The following is a 20000-nucleotide window of genomic DNA, read 5'->3' on the forward strand; positions in this document are numbered from 1 at the left end:
TCCAGTTCAGCAATCCCTCGTCCCACCAGGGGAAACACGTTGTTCACCGGAGCTAGAGACACAGGAAGCGCTTGACACTAAGGGTTTATTAATAAGAAGTCGGGGTTATGGTAACTTTGGGTCCCCTGTTATGGAGGCGCAGGGTATTGCTGAAATAAGCTTGAGATATTTGATCCATTTAAGCAAACCCTTTTTCTTAAAAGGTCTGCTAGACGTCCTGTACATATACAAACTGACTGCCTTATGATTCATAGCCAGAGAAACTAATAATCGCCTAGTGAGTAATGGAGTAATAGATGCGATTATTTTCAGCTGGACATTTCATATTAAGTGCAGATGTTTATTGGATCAAAACAATCTGTGTGGAAGCAGATGCTCAAAACGTAATGTTTTATTTTTTATTTATTTTTACAAAAATGTGGGTCACGGCCCACAAAAGGTTGGCCTACAAGTTATAAACTGTGGGCACCGGGCTTCCAATTGAGTAGCTTTTAAGCTGGGAGTAAACCATGAGGAGATATCAACATGTTCTTCTAACCCCACTGCAGATGATTGGGTAGAATGTTCCCCCGTCTCTGAGATGGTTCCAGCTCAGGACCCAGCAGATTCTCGCTAAGAGGGGAGGTCCCATGGGGGGAAGGGGGGGGATTGTTGATCCATTCCCATGGTAAACATCTGGCACCAGTGATGCCGACGATGTAATCTGCTCTGGAGCACGTCGGATAATAAGAGAGAGAGAGAGAGAGAGAGAGAGAGAGAGAGAGAGAGAGGGAGAGGGAGAGGGAGAGGGAGAGAGAGAGAGAGAGAGAGAGAGAGACTGTATTATCGAGAAAGAAAGAAAGAGAGGGAGGGATGAGAAACAGTGAGAGGAAAGCATTTAGTGTTTTAATTCAGTCATTTAGTAGACACTTTAAAAAAAAAAGACTTGCAAGTAGTTGTACTGCAAAATAGTTAAATTAGGGACATTTCAACATACATAATCAACATATAAAGTGTCATAAAAGAAAAGAGTTGAGATGGGGTGCGATCAGCTAGGACCTGTCAGCATTTGGCCAAGGAGAGATGGCAAACCACACATTATAAACTCATAAATTCATAGATTACACAATATTATCATCATCTATATTAGCATCCATTATAGCATGCACACCTGGCCCGCCAACCAAGGTCCTTACAGTGCTTGAGTGATTATTGGGAAATGAAAAGCAATTATCTCCTCCGCTGCAAGAGATTGTTTTTGTTGCGCCTCTAATAGTCGCTAATGCTATCGCACACCTGCGTAGCTAAGCAACTAAACTACTCGCTCAGGGTAAAAAGTCTACAGTGCAATTAGCCCTTTATTGCCGCGTGGCCCGCGCTCCTCTGTTCTATCTCTCTTTCGCTACAGGAAGGCAGGTTCCTTCGACCTAGTGATCCAATGATTCGCTGACGAAGGCAGGTTCTCTGAACTAGTGATCTAGCGTTTGGTTTATTCGCGCTGTTCAAGTGTGCATTGAGTTGGGGAGAGACGAGTGCTGGTAATGACGTGCCTCACGGCAGATATTCCTTCCATCCCCCATGGATCAGGTCCCTGTTCGAGCCCCATGGTTGTGTTTAGACTGCATGCAGCCGTAGGGGAATCCTGCGGTGGAAGTGGAGCAGGGAACTATTTTTGAGGGCTTTGAAAGGAGCAGAGAGCAGGATGACAGAGGAGCAGAGAGCAGGATGACAGAGGAGCAGAGAGCAGGATGACAGAGGAGCGGAGAGGGGGCTCATTAGGAATCAGAGGAAATATGAGATGAGAGACATGAATATTTCTTCCCCTCTGAACGGGTCACAATTCTCTTGTACCCTGATTCCTCATCCTCCCCCCCCCCTCTCCTCCTCTGCCTCCTCCTCCCCCCCCCCCCCCCCCTCACCAACATGCGCTCTGCTGCAGCCTGGCACTGTTGCTCGTCATGCCGAAATTCTCCGTAGCGATGCTCAGTGTAGCGAAGCCTTGGCACTTTAAAACTCTCTCCTTCCCTGTCTTGTTCCTTCCATTCCTCTGCCCTCCCCCTCTCTCTCTCTCTCTCTCTCTCTCTCTCTCTCTCTCTCGCTCTCTCTCTCTCTCTCTCTCTCTCTCTCTCTCTCTCTCTCTCTCTCTCGCTCTCGCTCTCGCTCTCGCTCTCTCTCTCTCTCTCTCTCTCTCCAATCTGTTCTGAGCTCTCTTGTCCTCCCTGGTAGGACTTAGATGTAATATTGAGATGACCAGGGATGGTCCCCTGCGGGCGTTGTAAGATTGGATGTGTGTGTGTGTGTGTGTGTGTGTGTGTGTGTGTGTGTGTGTGTGTGTGTGTGTGTGTGTGTGTGTGTGTGTGTGTGTGTGTGTGTGTGTGTGTGTGTGTGTGTGTGTGTGTGTGTGTGCTTGTTGATGCCAGCAGCACAGAGAAGGGCGGCTAACTAATGGAGACGGAGGGGTGGCACGTTAGGTCTGTGTGCAGCGCAGAGAATCTGTGTCAGGAACAGCCCCAGGGGTGGTTGTAGTGAGGGGAGGGGGGTCTTGATGGAAAGGAGGGATTGGTGGAGTTGTGTGTTTGGGGGGGGGGGGGGGGGGGATCGGATGGGGATGGTCGGACAGGTTGGTGGGAGGTATCCATCTCCGGAGCCTGGATCTGTCAAGAGTTGACTCTCTCTTTCTCTCTCTCCCTCTCCCTCTCCCTCTCCCTCTCTCTCTCTCTCTCTCTCTCTCTCTCTCTCTCTCTCTCTCTCTCTCTCTCTCTCTCTCTCTCTCTTCCCTTCTCTCTATCACGATTCAATTCTCTATTTAATTTGCTCTGTTTGCATTGCACAAAACGTGTTTGTATTGTCAAAGCATACAAAAACACCCGATACCTACAGAAGGTCAGAGAGAGCGAGGGAACACGGAGGGAGATATGTGTCCTCTCTGGCCAATGATGTCAGATATTGGCACAGCAACCTTGCCCATAGAAGTGCACACTCCTCAATCTCTCTCTTGTGTTGTATCTGACTGGCGCTCTGCCATGAATCCCGTCTATGGAGCCAGTGTCAGTATGTGTAGGGGACTCTGGGTCCCTGTAGTGAAGCAGTTACCAGAAACATTTAGAAACACTGCAGACCGCTATTTAGAGAATATTCCTCCGGAAGGGAAGAGTTATCAGACAGTGAAGCAGAAGTTTAATTCAGAATGAGTTGAATCAATTTGACGTGTCATCCAGTTAGTTTTAACATGACTCAAAATAATAATCCATGTACCACACAACAGAACCTAGTGGATAGGTTCTGTTCTCCCTAGGCATTTAATCAAGTTGGCTGGAGGGCCAGAAACACACAAGCCTTACTAGCCCTTACCGTAGCTGTGTATAAACAACCCCAAAAACGAATCATTTGCCCCTAAAGAAACACTCAAAGCCGATTTTTTTTTCCCAATATTTCTCTCTTTCTCTTTCTCTTTCACAAGCCCTCTCTTGTATCTCGTCTCACAAGAAATGTCTCTTCCTGTTTCATTAAGTAAAAGTATTATTGGAGTCTCTCCTTACCCGTCTGTTTCTCAGCTTGCTCGCTCTCTCCCTCCCTCCCTCCCTCCCTCCCTCTCTCTCTCTCTCTCTCTCTCTCTCTCTCTCTCTCTCTCTCTCTCTCTCTCTCTCTCTCTCTCTCTCTCTCTCTCTCTCTCTCTCTCTCTCTCTCTCTCTCTCTCTCTCTCTCTCTCTCTCTCTCTTCAGCGTATCTCCGGCATTTGGCTTACCACAAGCCTCCACATTATGAAGGTAACGCTGCCACTAGCCACCGACTGTCATTAGCGCTGTGGATATATTCCCGCGGATAAAGAACAGCGACTAATGAGAATCATTTATTTGGCCGATTATCCTTTGAATGTGGGCTGGTAAAGCCCCTATTCACTGTAATTATTATGGAGTATTAGCGATTAGCTGAACTTTGACCTAGCTTAATCGTGGCGAATTGATTGGTTGGCGTTGTGTTTGTGTGTATAAAGAGTATGTAAGTGTGTGTGTGTGTGTGTATGTGTGTGTGTGTGTGTGTTTTTTGAGTGTGATGTTGATTGTGTGTGTTAGTTCTCTTGGTCAGCCATCCCTTTTTCCTCTCCACACTCCCTCTCCACCTCCTTCCCATCTCTCTTCAATGCTATTTTTTCTCTCTTTCCCCTCACGGCTCTTTCTTCTCTTCCTCTCATTCTCTCTATTTTTTCCTCTCTCTCTCCCTCTCTCTCCCCCCTTTCATCTCTCTTTCCCTTTTTCTCTCATACTTTCATGTGCTTATCTCTCTCCACCATGCTTCTCTTTCTATGTCCACCGATTTTGTTCAAGGTTTTTTTTCAGATCCCTGACTCTCTTTCTCGCTCACTCACTTTCTCGCTCACTCACTTACTCACTCACTCTCATTCTCTCTCTCCCCCTTTTCTTCCTCTCTCTTGCACTCTCTTTCTTTCTCTCTCTCACTCTCTCTTTCAGTCTGTCTCTCTCCTCTCTCGTTCTCTCACTGTATTTCTTCATTTCTTTCATTTTCTCTGTTTCTGGGAGTGAATAGCTGGGATGCTCCAGTGAAAGGTTACCATAGCAACGGGCAATTTGAAGAAGTCGTCGCTCACGTCTTGGTTCTGTTAAGGGGAGATGGGTCACTTTAGCCCCTACCCTCTACCCTCCCTCTCTCTCTCTAATTCTCTCTCTCTTCACTCCCATACATTAAAAAGTATCACAAAGTCGCTGTGAGTCGTAACTATGGGGATAAAACAAATTCCCCTCCTTCCTAGAACCGTCAACCCAAAACAATTGTTCTGACTGTCAGTGTTTCGAATTTGAACAGACACATAAGGTTAACTTCCACTTTAACCATCAGTTACTACTGCTTGGTCTGAAAGGGCAAATAAATACACAACATTCATAGCTCGGCTCCCAAGCCACAGCAATCACGCTAAACACGTCAAGCTAACGCGCTCATACCCAGAAACACCTGTGCGGATGCTACGGCGTTGAACACCATTATAGCCTCTTGGTGGGGGAAATGAAAAAGACTAAGGAACAAGGTGGTCGAACCAGCAGCTCTTTAGGCAGCCCAGCAGCCTGCTGTAACCCTCCAGATGTGCGGCCAGTATTGGTCCTGTATTGCCGCTTTTCCACTGCATGGTACCAGCTCGACACGACTCGACTCGACTCGACTCAGCTCGCATTTTTTGCGTTTCCACCGCGAAAACATGGTATCTGGTACCTGAAGTGGCTGCTTTTTCTAGTACCGCCTCGCTCTAGGTTCCAAGCGGCTGAGCCGATGCTAAAAGGTGACGTCGGCAGACGGCCGGCCACTGATTGGCCAGAGAGTGTGACGAAGTCACAAGAGCGACATGGCAACCATGCTGGTAACAGCCATAGCAGCGCCGCAGCCAACATATTCCACTTCTTCAACTTCTTCAACATGCCAGCTAATAATAGTAATGTTATCGATGTCCTCCATTGTTGTTATGTGGGTTCTGTCCATGTGTGGGTTGCGTAGGTGTTGTTTGCGTCGCGTACAAAAATACGTCACAGCCCTTTCGCGCAGCCGACCCCGCCCACGTCCAGGAGGTACTATTTGCGGTGGAAAACGACCCGTGCTGCTACCGTGTCGAGTCGTGTCGAGTCGAGTCGAGTCGAGTCGAGCTACATGTGCGGTGGAAAAGCGGCATATGTCTGGAGCTGTGGTAAACAGATTGATTTAGTGATCAGAGCTCCTCTCGCTTAGCCCTATGCATCAAAGTCGAACATGGGTGCTGATGGGCCTGTTGGCTCGTTTGATGCTTATGTTGCACAGTGTCTCTTCCCTCATTCACCCCTGCTGTCTCTGAATGTGTCTCTCTTTCCCACCTCTCTCTTTCTCTGAGCGTGTCTCTCTCCGTCTCTCTCTAAACCTGTCGTTTTTTTTTGTCAAATTCTGTTTCTTTAGATTCAGTATTAACCCCCCTCTCTCTATTTACTGCCTCTTTCTGTCTCTGTCTCTGACTCTGTCTCTGTTTGATGCAGAGTCCTAAAATCCTTACAACATGCGTAATCACAATGAAAGCATTCTGCTCAAGAATTGGTCCCTCCGTATTTAATAAGCCTTAGACTGGCTTTCTGTCCTCAAATCAAGTCCGTCCCTAAGAGAGGCCATCCAATTTAAAAGTTGGAATGTACAGTACCGTTTTTATTCATATTTATTTAAATCCCCATAAATGGTTTGTGGCTAAACATTATAGGGAAAGCAAACAATATTCCTAACATGATTCACAATCTTGGGGACACATTAAAAATGAGTGACTCAATATTTTGGAGGGGTGTACTGCTTGATACTTACTCCTTACTGGGCTTAAGGGGCAGGGTGGTGTAGTCACTGGATAGGGTGTGGGCTGTATTGCAACTTGACAATGTGTCATGCAATGCAGCCAAAGGGAAGAATCAGATGAGCCGACATTTCCCGTATCTGAACTGAACCCCCCCACCGGTTGCTCACACAGCAGGCATGTTCAATCAAGCTTCGATTGAACGGAAGGATGACGAAAACACACAATGAGATTCAAACTGTTGTGCACGGACCCGGTTGACATGTTCCGCAAGGCCGGTGTTGTTTTTCAATCCACCGCCAGAGAAGTGGTTCTTCTCTGGTGGGAATGCGACGCTGAAACACTCCCTTCTCTGAACCGCTGACCTCTAACCTTCTCCTCCTCCGCCTCTGCTGTCCAGTGTCCTGTCATGGTTAATGAACAATGTTTTCCAATCACGCCGATGCTACTTCATCACACCTGGGGGGGTTACGGAATGTTCCGGAAGGTTCCACCTGGAAAAGTTTGAACCATTCATGGAAATATGTCCCCAGGTTAGCTGGAAGGTTTGAGGTTAATGTTTAAACAGAATCACGTATTAAAGACCTCACCGTCGCTACAGTTCATATTTCTTGCATGTATGTTTAACACATTGGGCTGAGTGAGTCGTGTTTGACCCCCTGAAATGCCCAGCATAACTAGGACACAGAACATGGATGTTTTAATAGAAGTATTGAGATCTTTTGGGATCCTGGAGACAGTACAGCCCTGGTCGATTACAGCCACGGGCCGAGAAAGAAGCAAGAAAACGTGAATGACTTCACAGGAAAAATTGCCACTATTCACAATAATACTTTCACTCACTAAATAGGTTGTCTTTGGATGAGTCACTCAAACCTTTTAATCCAAATCAGTTGGGTTATATAAACTGGTGTGGGGAATTGAGGTTATAATTTGTTGAGATTTTATAATCCCTGGTATCGTAATATTGGTGCTAGCTGGCACAGTGCGCCATGTTTGACCTCATCAACTTCCTGTTGCCCACTTCCTGTTTCTCCTGTCATTGTTTCCTATCGATTGGAGAGTTGTCGGAAACCCTCACGCTGTGGTCTTTCATGGCGTCATTGTTGCTCAACACAAACCGCAACATCTCCCACAGGAAGTGGAAATGAGGGAACACCAAGTGCAGTAAAAAATATTGAGATAAAGAACACTAATAAAACCAATAAAAACGTACGAGTAGGAGGAAGTGGGTTCCCCGTGCCAACGCAGAGCCTGGACACTGAGGTTCTGTTGACCCGTGTCGTATTCCGGTCAGAGCCGGTCAGACGGTCTGCATCCATGCCAGAGGGGGTTTTTGTTGGAGCGACCGGTTCCAGAATGTTTGGTGGAACACACCAGGGAGAAGACAAAGGGCCGTTTCAGTCGGTGGTCATTCTCATTTACATTCCAGTAAAGTAAAGGAGGGTTTAGGGTGGGGGGGGGATTCCCTTTTGTTGCATTTATCAAAACGACACATTTATTCCTTTTATTATCCTGTTTGTTTTTTAACGGCCCCTTTTGGGATGTGTGTGTGTGTGTGGGGCTTTGTGTGTGCGTGTGTGTGTGTGTGTGTGTGTGTGTGTGTGTGTGTGTGTGTGTGTGTGTGTGTGTGTGTGTGTGTGTGTGTGTGTGTGTGTGTGTGTGTGTGTGTGTGTGTGTGTGTGTGTGTGGGGCTTTGTGTGTGTGTGTGTGTGTGTGTGTGTGTGTGTGTGTGTGTGTGTGTGTGTGTGTGTGTGTGTGTGTGTGTGTATGTGTGTGGGGCTTTGTGTGTGTGTGTGTGTGTGTGTGTGTGTGTGTTTGTGTGTGTGTGTGTGTGTGTGTGTGCGTGTGTGTTTGTGTGTGCATGCGCATGTGCCTATAGTTAGCTACAAGTGCGCTGAGAGGAGTCGTAGCTCAAGAGACTGGGATTTACTTCCTGTCGCAACAACAGCTGACACACACAGTCACTCACATACACACACCCAGGCACACACATACACACACACACACACCAGTTCAACAGATGGAAGTGTTTTGTGTGCGCAATGTGCATCTGTCCCTCTGTTTCAATTTATTGCTCTTTTTCCGTGTGTGTATCATGTGGGTATGTTTGTGTGTGTGTGTGTGTGTGTGTGTGTGTGTGTGTGTGTGTGTGTGTGTGTGTGTGTGTGTGTGTGTGTGTGTGTGTGTGTGTGTGTGTGTGTGTGTGTGTGTGTGTTTAGGTGAGTGTGTGTGTGTGTGTGTGTGTGTGTGTGTGTGTGTGTGTGTGTGTGTGTGTGTGTGTGTGTGCGTGTGCGTTTGTGTGTGTCTCCGGTGAATCCCATCCCCTTCAGGCATTAAGCCACCAGAGTGTGAGAGAGCAGATTAGACAGCTTAACTACGCCTGGCATCCCCTTTACCGGGTCACGCGGACACCAAAGCATTCTGGGAAAATCACAGGTTGTGACCGATCTACTGTTCAAACACGCGGGTCTCACCTGTGCCTTCTGGAAACCAAGTGTGAAGCAGTCTAGACCCTCGTCAGCAGCAGATCAAAGCACAAAGTACAGAATGTCCTTCAGTCAAGATGTGGGCTGTTTATCAATCGTTTATCATCTGTTCATAAGCTGTTTATCAACTTTATCATAATCGGTTTATTATTCCATTATATTCAGTCATTTATCAGAAAGTCCTTTTTCCAGATCTTCTTATACGTGGGCCAATCGGAACATAATATGAGCATAGTCATGGCAGTTTTTCAGCTTTTAATCGCACCTGGTAAATAGCAATTGCATCAAGCCCCCAGGTAGTAACAAGCTCATTTCAAGTATTGTTATTATTATTTATACATGCTTTAGTCTGATAATTAGTTATATATCATTGTGGTTGTTTCTGAAGCAGTTTTCTATATTGCGTTTGTTTTCGAGGAACACTTTAAAAGCCCTTGGGTCTTGAGATATCCACGTTTGTTTCTCTCACACACACACGCACACAAAAACACACACATACTCACACAATCAGACAGGGTGTTACCGCCCTAATGCAGCCGACCTGCCTTTAGCTGGCCTGTGTGTGTGTGTGTGCGTGTGTGTGTGTGTGTGTGTGTGTGTGTGTGTGTGTGTGTGTGTGTGTGTGTGTGTGTGTGTGTGTGTGTGTGTGTGTGTGTGTGTGTGTGTGTGTGTGTGTGTGTGTCTTTAAGTCCACCACGTTTAGACTGGCCGCCAGGAAGACTGGCCATGAGCTATTTCTGTTTGACCGCCATGGAGGTGTGTGTCTTTGTGTGCGTTTGTGTGTACTTTCCAAATAACTACGGTGTACTTGCTTGTTATTGTGCGTCTCCCCTAAGACATACTGGGTTTTAACATGGTTTATAGAAACTTCTGTGTGTGTGTGTGTGTGTGTGTGTGTGTGTGTGTGTGTGTGTGTGTGTGTGTGTGTGTGTGTGTGTGTGTGTGTGTGTGTGTGTGTGTGTGTGTGTGTATGGTGTGTGTGTGTGTGTGTGTGTGTGTGCGGGTGCCTCTAGCCTGTTATTCTGTCTCCAGACATACTGCTGAGTCTAAACATGGTTTATAGGAAGGTTTCTATGGAGCACAAAGAAGGCCAATAAACCAGGGCTAGAACAAATAAAGGGCACATTATGGTGTGTGTGTGTGTGTGTGTGTGTGTGTGTGTGTGTGTGCGTGTGTGTATTCGAGTGTGTGTGTGTGTGTCTGCCTCTCCGGGCTTTCTCCGGTGTGACAGTTTGGAACTCAGTGTGGTTTGGTATTAAAGGGCCGCCCTCTCCCACCCGCTCTCTCTTTTTTTTCCCCCCAGCGGCGGGAAAGTACAGCCACCCTTCTGCACGTGTAGCCGCCTAACTGCCGTCTCGCGCCGCCGTGACACTATTTCATAACACCGCCCTACAGTTATATTACCTACGCTGCGCGTAGCCACGGCAACCAGCACAAAGTCACCTCTAGTCACTCTCTAGTTACCTGCTTCGGGGTCGGATGGTTGTCCGTTTATTTTCCCACCCAGGACTAACCGTGTCCTTGTCAGCCAAGGTCGGAATGCGTTCTCAACAACATCCAATAATAACGACTCTGTTCTGTTGCTCAGTAATGGCCCAGGTATTCTGTTGAAACGTGTCACATGGTTCCTATATCTATGTTTGCCATCCAGCTATCGCTCTCTATGTCCTTTTGGAGCTATCGCGCACTCTCCTCCCCTCCTTCTGTCTCCCTCTCTCCCTAGCTCTTTCCTTGTCTATATCTCGCTATCTGTACTCCTTCTCTCTCTCTCTCTCTTCCTCCCTCTTTCCCTGTTAATTTGTTATTGTGTGTTTCACTGAGTGTCTGGCCTGTCTATTTCAGACAGAGCCTCTTTGTTGAGGACTGTGATCTTTTATGCCCCCTGACTGTGTACCCTCTACTGCCCCCTCCTGGCCTTATTCATCTATAGCGGAAATCTTGGTTCCATCTTGGCTATAAACACTAGCTGCGTGGGGGGAACTGAATGTGGGATTCTGCATTCAGAATGCAGAATGCAGAACCCCCCCAGCTAGCATTTAGAGCCAAGATGGACACTAGGAGAATAAGGCCAAATGATCCAGCCGCTGGCCAAAGCAGCTTTTCTCCTGTAGCAAGGTGCACCATGTGACTTCAGGTTTAAGGCAATGCTATTAGCCCTCCTGTGAACTCACTGCCCTCTGCCCCACCCCCCTGCAACCATTCTGTTGTTGGGAAGGTACACTGTGATAAGATATTCTGAGCTATTTAGCAGCATCCACAAAATGCTAACGGGAGTAGATACCCATGCTATGCTGTGTCAACTTGGGTGAAGGAGGAAATGGTGGTCCTTAAGGTGGGGAGAAAGAGGAGGGGTGGAGGTGATCTTTGAGGGGGGAAGGAAGAGGAGGAGGAGGTGGTCTTTATGGTGAGGAGGAGTAGGTATTTTTAGGTGAGGTGGAAGTGGGATTTTACTGGGGAGTCATTTAACCTCATGACTCCCATGGGACTTTTACCACTGATATAACTGAAATCGTATCTGTGTCACACATGTCAAAAACAGATCATTGAGCTAATACATTATCTTTTGGGCTTGGCTATCTTGCTTTCAATAAAAGGTTGATTGCTTCTTATCACCTCATAGCTGTGTTGTTAATTATGAGTAATGGTATTTTATTTTTGTACAGGGCGGATATTTTCTGACACAATAGTCTGTATTCTGCCTCAGAGCGGTGTATGATATCAGTATCTGCATGGATGCGTCTCTGATTTCACCGGTCCCTATCAGCCTGAGGTCTGAACCACATTGGCTCGTATATATTTCCCCCCCCTTTACCTGGTTTCAGCAGGACCGTCACGCCTGCAAACGGCCCAACCCATGTTTTGTTTCTTCTTCATTTGTTTAAACGTGGCAGGGCACACACAGCCTCTGATAAACTGTGTCAAGGACGGTGAGCCGGTACATAGAGTTGGACTGTCGGAGCTCCTCTCTGTGACGCCACACACTCCCGAGAGAGAGGGTGGACCTTTACAGGTCAACAAGCCTCCATGAGAAGTCCTCTAGAAACCGCTGAATATGAACTTTGCTGGCATTCGGTTGTTTCCGCCATAACCATGGAAACGGGTGTCCTGTGAATGTTATCCAGGATAGGGCGTACCTGCTTCCTGCTATAAACACAACAGGAAGTGGAGGGTTTATTATCTGTCGGGTGGACAGGAAGTTGAGTGAGATGGATCATTTTAACATGTTCATCGAAAATCTGTTTATCTTATCTAAATTAACGTAACGTGATGATTATATAAATGACGATGATAGAAGGGGGTGGATTCCTTTGAGGTTGAAACTTTGACCCCAAACTCCCAAGACATCTCGAATCACAGTACTGATTAAGTGTGTATAACACACTTTCTCGCTCTGCATATCTCTGTCCCTCTCTCTCTTTATCTCCCTCCCTCTTCCCTACATCAGAAGTGCGTGGGATTATTTCTTGTGGGAGACGATGGTGAAATTATATATTATATATGATGTATATAATGTCATAATTAATATAATGTGATGAAATGATCAACAAACGAAATAGAAAACATCCGTAAATAAATGTCTGTCTAAAAGTTGACTCTTCTTTCTCATTTTCTCTATGTCTCTTGTTCCCTCTCTCTCTCTCTCTCTCTCTCTCTCTCTCTCTCTCTCTCTCTCTCTCTCTCTCTCTCTCTCTCTCTCTCTCTCTCTCTCTCTCTCTCTCTCTCTCTCTCTCTCTCTCTCTCCCTCTCTCTCTTTATTCAACTCAAAATAGCTTTATTGGCATGGAATAATAAACGTTGACATCGCCCAAGCATTTTCATAACGTCTCTCTGCCCCCCCCCCTCCTTTTCCCTCCAGGCACTGGCGGCCAACGCGGGGACGGGCTTCGCCGTGGCCGAGCCCCAGATCGCCATGTTCTGCGGGAAGCTCAACATGCACGTCAACATCCAGACGGGCCGCTGGGAGCCCGACCCCTCCGGGACCCAGAGCTGCGTGGGCACCAACGAGGAGGTGCTGCAGTACTGCCAGGAGGTCAGTCCATGTGACGCACAAACACACACACACACACACACACACACACACACACACCTACACACACACACACCTACACACGCACACACACGCACACACACACACCCAAACAAGCACGCACACACTAACACACACACGGAGTAGCAGCTGTTGGTCGCCCGGGTGGTTCACTGTTAATTGTTCACCTGGTGGCCATATTGTTTATGTTGGTAGGGAAACCTTCTGGAATCTTCGGAAACCATGACAACTCTGTATTGTTTTGAGTTCTGCTTTCCCCTTTCACATCCAGGCTGTGTTTAGAATGCATTGTGCTTCAGTTTGGTTTCCCCAAAGATTCTAGAAGGTCCCCCCACCAACTGATATGGCGAACCAATATGGCCGCCAGGGGAGTAAGGTCTATCGGACCACCAAGAGTCCAGTTTAATGGCTTGTTTATCTGAGGGTGAGACGCATGAGGGGCCAAGTGTTTGAATCCCAGCTAAAGGTACTGGGTTTGATCCCCAGTTAATCTGAAAGAAATCAGTCACTAAATGTCCCTTTGAATAATCCAGTTTTAGAGTTGAATTATAGAAGGCTAAATAACAAAAATAGTAAAGAAGTGGGGCTCAGAAAAAACAACATGTTTTTTGAGCAGAAGGAACTCACTATGGTTAGATATACAGTTAGGTAAGGTTCAAAGGATTCTTCATGATGACATTTGGATGGTATTTGAGCAGCGTGGGTTAGATGAGGTGCTCTTTCACAGTATAACAGATGCCATCTGGAAACCTCCAAGCCCTGATCAAACAGGCCCACTCAGCCCTCTATTATCTCTCTCTCTTCCTCTTCCTCTCTTCTTCCCTCCCTCTGTTTCTTTCATTTGTCTCTCCACCTGTGCTTCCATCCCTCTCGCTCTCTTTCTCGTACTCATCTCTTTCTATCTCTCTCTCTCTCTTGCACACTCTCTCTAACTCTTTGCTATATATCGTTTCACTGATCCTTTCTATCATCTCGCCCTTCCTTATCTCTCGAACATCCTCCCTCTCTTCCTCTTCTCCACCCTTTATCTCTCCCCCTTCTCGTGTATATCTGCCTCTATCTCTCCCATCCCTCTCTACCGTTCTCTAAGTCCCTCTTTCATGCTCTCTCTGTCTCTCTTTCTCTCTCACCCCTATACCTCCCTCTCTCCATGCACCTCTACCTCTCTCTCTCTCCCCCATATATCTCTCTCAGTGCCTCTCTCACCCACTCCTCTCTCTTTATCTTTCCCTCTAGATGTACCCAGAGCTGCAAATCACAAACGTGGTAGAGGCCATCGAGACAATCAGGATCGAGAACTGGTGCAAGAAGGAGAGGAAGGTGTGCAAGGGATACACCCACTTTGTGGCACCCTACAAATGCCTCGGTAAGATGGCCACCGTTGTCTAACTATATGAAAGCACTCAAGATAGTACTCAATAACATTGATTACCCATAGGTTCACGACAATATCAATAAATAACTCTTTATTGAGATGGATACATATTTTCGGGGTGCAGGCCTAGATAAGTCCAAGCTAGCTTGTGGGCTAGGATTGCCAATGCTAGCTAAAGATGTAATGTACTCTGATCAATGCTTCTTTGATTCCTATATTGATGACCAATACTACAATCGTTACAGTTTGAGTCAGAACATAGAGTATGGGTTAACGCCTAGGTAAGACCTACCTAGCTTGCGTGTCGTTATTGCCGCCATTTGCTAACCATGTGAAGCTAAAAAATGTATCACCATCACAACATTATCAATTAATTCCATTATTCATGAAGGGAAAGGAAAAAAGTAGCAGCACCACCTGACACAAAGTTAAGCTTCTTTACCTCAAGTTCAGTCCAAAGTTCCCCAGGATGCATATCACGTGAGTATTATAACACCACCCAGTAAAAGAAATACTGCCGTACCGCGGTAATATTATACCGTATCCATTGTTGAATTTTATCTCCATATCTTATCCAGATTTCATTGTTGAGTGTTTGAACGCTCAACCCATGGCATGAAAAGTGCAATAGATCACGATAACGCCGCAGTTGCGGTGCAGCCTTATACAGTGAACGGGTGAGCCTGGATGGCGCTAAGTATCGTGTTGCTGTATTCTTGGCACCGCACGCTGCCCTCCCCCAGGGCACTCTGATCCCTCGGCTTAATGAGAATTTCACGGCGGGCTGGGAGAGAAAGGATTATTATGGTCTGGTTTGGCCGTGGGCAGGTAATGCAGACTTCTGTTTAGTGGACTAATCTTGACCAGGGGGGGTGCAGCTCAATCACATCGCCGCAGATTCATGAGGGTGGAGGTGGAGGGTGGAGGGTGGAGGTTGAGGGAGGGGGGGGGGGGGGGGGGGGGGGGGCAGGGTTATTATTGTTGGGTGGGTCCCTTGTGGAGCCATAAAGTACAATCTTATTTCCTCACTTCAGACAGATGTCGTAAACACGCGTACAAATATCTTCGGGCGCACAATCAGTCATCAATCCTCCAAGGAAACCCGCTCGTCCTGGGGCATACACACATATACACGCACATTCACAAGTCCAGGGACACTACACCCACGTCTTAAGGTGCGGACACACACACACGTCATAAGGTGTGTGTTGCACACACACTCACACACACACAAACAAACACACAAAAAGTAATCTTGAGACACGTACTTAAACACCCATCATGGGGTACTCCCACATGCTGAGGTAAAAACACACACAAACACACACACACACACACACACACACCTACACACACACACACACACACACACACACACACACACACACACACACACACACACACACACCTACACACACACACACACACCTACACACACACACACACACACACACACACACACACACACACACACACACACACACATACACACACACACACACACACACACACACACACACACAGCAGTAGACAGGGTCAGAACTGGTCTCGGAGGGGAGGGTGTGCTGCCTGTTTTATTACTCGGTACGTCTCCGCCCGCCTCTGCCGCTCCAGAAGCCCCCCCCCCCCCCCCCCCCAGCCACCCCCCCCCGGCCCCTCTGTAATCAGCAACCGGACCACTCTCTCCTTTATTAAATGTCAGACGGAGCCTGCTAACTTTCAACGTCTCTCTGTTCTCCCCTGTCCTCTCTCCTCTCTGTGATCTTCGACTCCTCTCTGCTCTGTTCTCCTCCGCTCCGATCCCCTCTGCTCCTGTCCTCCTCTCCTACTCTCTGCTCCTCTCCTCCTCTCCTTCTCTCTGCTCCTCTCCTCCTCTCCTTCTCTGGGATCCTGTCCTCTCCTTCTCTCTGCTCCTCTCCTCCTCTCCTTCTCTCTGCTCCTCACCTCCTCTCCTTCTCTGCTCCTCTCCTCCTCTCCTTCTCTCCGCTCCTCTCCTCCTCTCCTTCTCTGGGATCCTGTCCTCTCCTTCTCTCTGCTCCTCTCCTCCTCCCCTTCTCTCTGCTCCTCTCCTCCTCTCCTTCTCTCGGCTCCTCTCCTCCTCTCCTTCTCTCGGCTCCTCTCCTCCTCTCCTTCTCTCTGCTCCTCTCCTTCTCCCTCCACTCTGTTTTTCTCGCTCTCTCTCTCCGCTCTGTGCTCCTCCTTTTAGCTCATCTCCTATCGTCCACTGCTCTTCTCTTTAGTCTCACCTCTGTCCTCTCTTCTGTCCTCTCCTCTCTTCTCTCATCTCTTTGTTTCAGTTCCATCCCCTCCTCTTGGGTCTTCTCCTCTCTTCTCTCTCCCCCCTCCTCTCAACTCCCACTCTATTTGCTCATCTATCTGGGGAAGAGTATTCATCCCACCCTTCCCTTTCAACATCTTTCACTTTAAAATACGATGACATCACCCCTAAATCAGATCTCACATTCTAACCAATGGTAACACTGGTGTTGGAGCTGATTGACAGGACGAAGGAGGTACTCCAACCCGTCAACCAATTGCATTCCTCCTACACTGGGTCCCGCCCTAATCTCCTTTTTTCATGAGGGAATGCATCACAAGATGGAAGCTTGATGCACTCGGTAAGGCATTTCACACTGCTATGTCTGCAATGCCGACAACCTGCACGCTCTAAGTGCACAAAATACCAGTGTGCACTCAAACGGGCACGCAACATTGCCATCTTTCCTAAGGGACCCATTAATGAGGGCTTTTACTTGTTGCTCTTAAATCGGCTTTATTTAATTGTATTTCCTTTAATTAGTTTCGTTCTTCGTTTTGTTTTTGTGTTCTATCCCTACCAAGAGCCCACTCCTGGCTCAACCAATCAGATTTATAGACTCACAGGATCACACATATACACAGCATGTGTTCAAGACCAAGAGGATGTGTACATCGGCTCTCTGTTTTGAGCCCTTCTGCCCTGCTGTGGTTTCAATCAGAAAATAAACCTGTCCTACACAAATATGTTGATGTGTGTGTTCAGAAAAGCATGGTCCCCCCCCCCCCCCCTCCCCCACCCCCCATCACATCCCAGCTCCATTCAGCCTCTTTCTGATTGAGTCATGTTGCGCTGCCAGGGGAAAAACCATTAGCTCTACCATTGGACTGTGAAATGGGCATCTATTCAAAAGCCTTTTTGGCAACCGACGGATGGGAGGGGAGAGAGGCAGAGGTAAGAGAGAGACAGGGAGAGGGGGGTAGGAGACAGGGAGAAGAAGAGAGAGGGAGAGAGAGCTAGTTGAGGGGGAGATGAAGAGAGAGGGAGCGAGAGAGCTAGGAGAGAGTTAGAAGAAGAGAGAGGTAGGAGTGAGGGAGACAAAGAGAGAGGGAGAAAAAAAAAATAGAGAGAGAGAGAGAGAGAGAGAGAGAGAGAGAGAGAGAGAGAGAGGAGACAGGGAGAAGAAGCGAGGGAGAAGTAGAGAGAGGGAGAGAGGGAGAGAGAGGGAGAGAGGTTGGAGTGAGGGAGACAAAGAGAGAGAGGTAGGAGAGAGGGAGAAGAAGAGAGAGGGAGAGAGAGAGAGAGAGAGAGAGAGAGAGAGAGAGAGAGAGGGGGGGGTGAGAGATAGTGAATGCATTTAGGAGATTCCGTGGGACAGTAAATGTTGAAAAATAAACTGGAGCGGTAGACCCGTGTTTCCTCCGTCCTTCAGCGAACCAGAGATAAAGGGGGTGTCTGGGCCCAGGGTAGTCCATCGCGGTCAACAACATGACTTATTCATCCTGGAGGTCGGATATTGTCGTTTTGAAGCGTACCTCTGAAATTCTAAAGCAGTACAAGACTACCAAACAATGTGATATTCGACCGAACTACAAGGCACCGCCGATAGCTAAACAATTACAGGGTAGCAAGGCCGATAGTACAAACAATGGAAGGTGATATTTGACCGATTACATACACGGAAAGGTGATACTCAAGCAATAATATCACACATGAAAAGGTGACATTCCACCAATGAAAGAAGGGAAGGGCTGTGAACTATGAACTTAGTCGCACACAACCAACACATAATCCAAAAACCAAGTGAGACGGTCCCTCTTGTTTCAAACTCTGTCTTTGAGTTGGAAAGTGTTTTTTACACCTTGCCTAACCTCCTCAACCCCCCCACCCACCCCAGGCTGTTCGCCTCCGCAGCCTTTAATTAATCTTGCATCGGTCAGCCAGGAGAAGACGTTTAAATTTAGCTACAGTTCACTGTCCTCCTTTCTTTAATTAAATTATACTACATTACCCCTGGGAGACTAATGGAGCAAGGTGCTCCCGGGTCATATTCTCGCAGCCTGTCGAGTCTCCCAGCGATCAGAGCGACAGGCCGGAAGTAGGGGACAAGGGAGATTCGCCATCGGTCGAACGAAGGAGTTTTGCGGTTAATGTGCGAAGTGGACCATGTTTGACGTCTGGGCGGACGACTGTGATTATATGCAGCACATCACTCTCCACCACACGCCCCGGCGATGGCTCACAGCCCATCAAATCACCCCCTCCACCTTTATCAACACCTCCGCCTTCTTCCACCTCTCCATCGTTGCCTTCATCTCTCTCCTTCACCACCTCCACCCCCTCCGTCTCCACCCCCATAATCTCTTTCCCTCGCCTCAAGCCTAGGGCAGACGGGTGGGAGCCATCGCAAGTCAAGTGCTGTCATGACCCTTCCGATCCTACATGATCACAGACACATATTCTCATATAGTCACGCTGAATTGTCTGTAGGCGACACCCTATATGGTGCAGTGATCGTAGCATGCTTATAAATACACGTATGTAGCCACTGCACAGGGATTATGTTAAAACGAAATGAAAGATTTAAAAGGACCAAAAGAGGGCGCATGGTAGATTAAGGCAGACTAGACCTGTGTAATAGATTCATATGAATAATACAAGGTCCCCGTCAACGGATTGGTGCGCTGGACAAAGAGAGAGAGAGAGATTTAGTACATGCTTCTTATTAATATTCTCATTGTATTGTGTATTGTCTGCAAATTTGGTTGGATTACTCAAACCAGCCAAGCAGAGTTAGCATTTGATTAGTGCAAGAGACAGAGCCATAGAAACTGGTGGAGAGAGAGAATGAGACAGAGGTGGAGAAAGAGACAGAGCTGTAGAGAAAGAGAGACCGAGCTGGAGAGAGAAAGAGACAGAGACTGAGCCAAAGAGGTAGAGAGGCAAAGGCAGAGACCGATAAAATGGTAGAGAGAGAGAGAGAAAGAGAGAGAGAGAGAGAGAGAGAGAGAGAGAGAGACAGAGAGAGAGAGAGAGAGAGAGAGAGAGAGAGAGAGACTGACAGACAGAGAGAGAGAGAGAGAGAGAGAGAGAGAGAGAGAGAGAGAGAGAGAGAGAGAGAGAGAGAGAGAGAGAGAGAGAGAGAGAGAGAGAGAGAGAGAGAGAGAGAGAGAGAGAGACTGACAGACAGAGAGAGAGAGAGAGAGAGAGAGAGAGAGAGAGAGAGAGAGAGAGAGAGAGAGAGAAACCAAGGAAAATAGGGAGGGCAAAAAACAGGGAGATAAAAGGATTTTGAGTGAAGAGGAGATGGGGGAGAGATGTTATACATGGTGTCATATCCCAGCTACCCATGTGAGGGCCACCAGTCCTGAGGCCTCTGTGTGTCCCCGGGCCCCTCATCTCTCTCCATCGTGGCCCCTGGCTCAGTAGATTACAGGGGCTTTTGTTTCCTTGGCGCCGCTCTCTCTCTCTCACTCTCTCTCGCGCTCTATAGCATGACGTCCTTGTCGGGCAGCAGAAGGATTATTTCAGAGCTAGTGTGTTTT

General features: G+C 47.6%; 1 protein-coding gene across 4 annotated transcripts in view; it reads left to right on the forward strand.

The window, feature by feature from the left end:
* aplp2 (amyloid beta (A4) precursor-like protein 2) overlaps positions 1 to 20000 on the forward strand; it is a 74514-nt gene that overhangs the window by 16067 nt on the left and 38447 nt on the right. For all 4 annotated transcript variants that reach the window (XM_030380356.1, XM_030380353.1, XM_030380355.1 and 1 more), the window contains exons 2-3: positions 12632 to 12805; positions 14060 to 14189. In XM_030380356.1, the coding sequence (XP_030236216.1) occupies positions 12632 to 12805; positions 14060 to 14189 (304 nt within the window). The remainder of the gene's footprint in view (positions 1 to 12631; positions 12806 to 14059; positions 14190 to 20000) is intronic.

Source organism: Gadus morhua, chromosome 16 (genome assembly GCF_902167405.1).
Source record: "Gadus morhua chromosome 16, gadMor3.0, whole genome shotgun sequence".
Classification (NCBI taxonomy): domain Eukaryota; kingdom Metazoa; phylum Chordata; class Actinopteri; order Gadiformes; family Gadidae; genus Gadus; species Gadus morhua.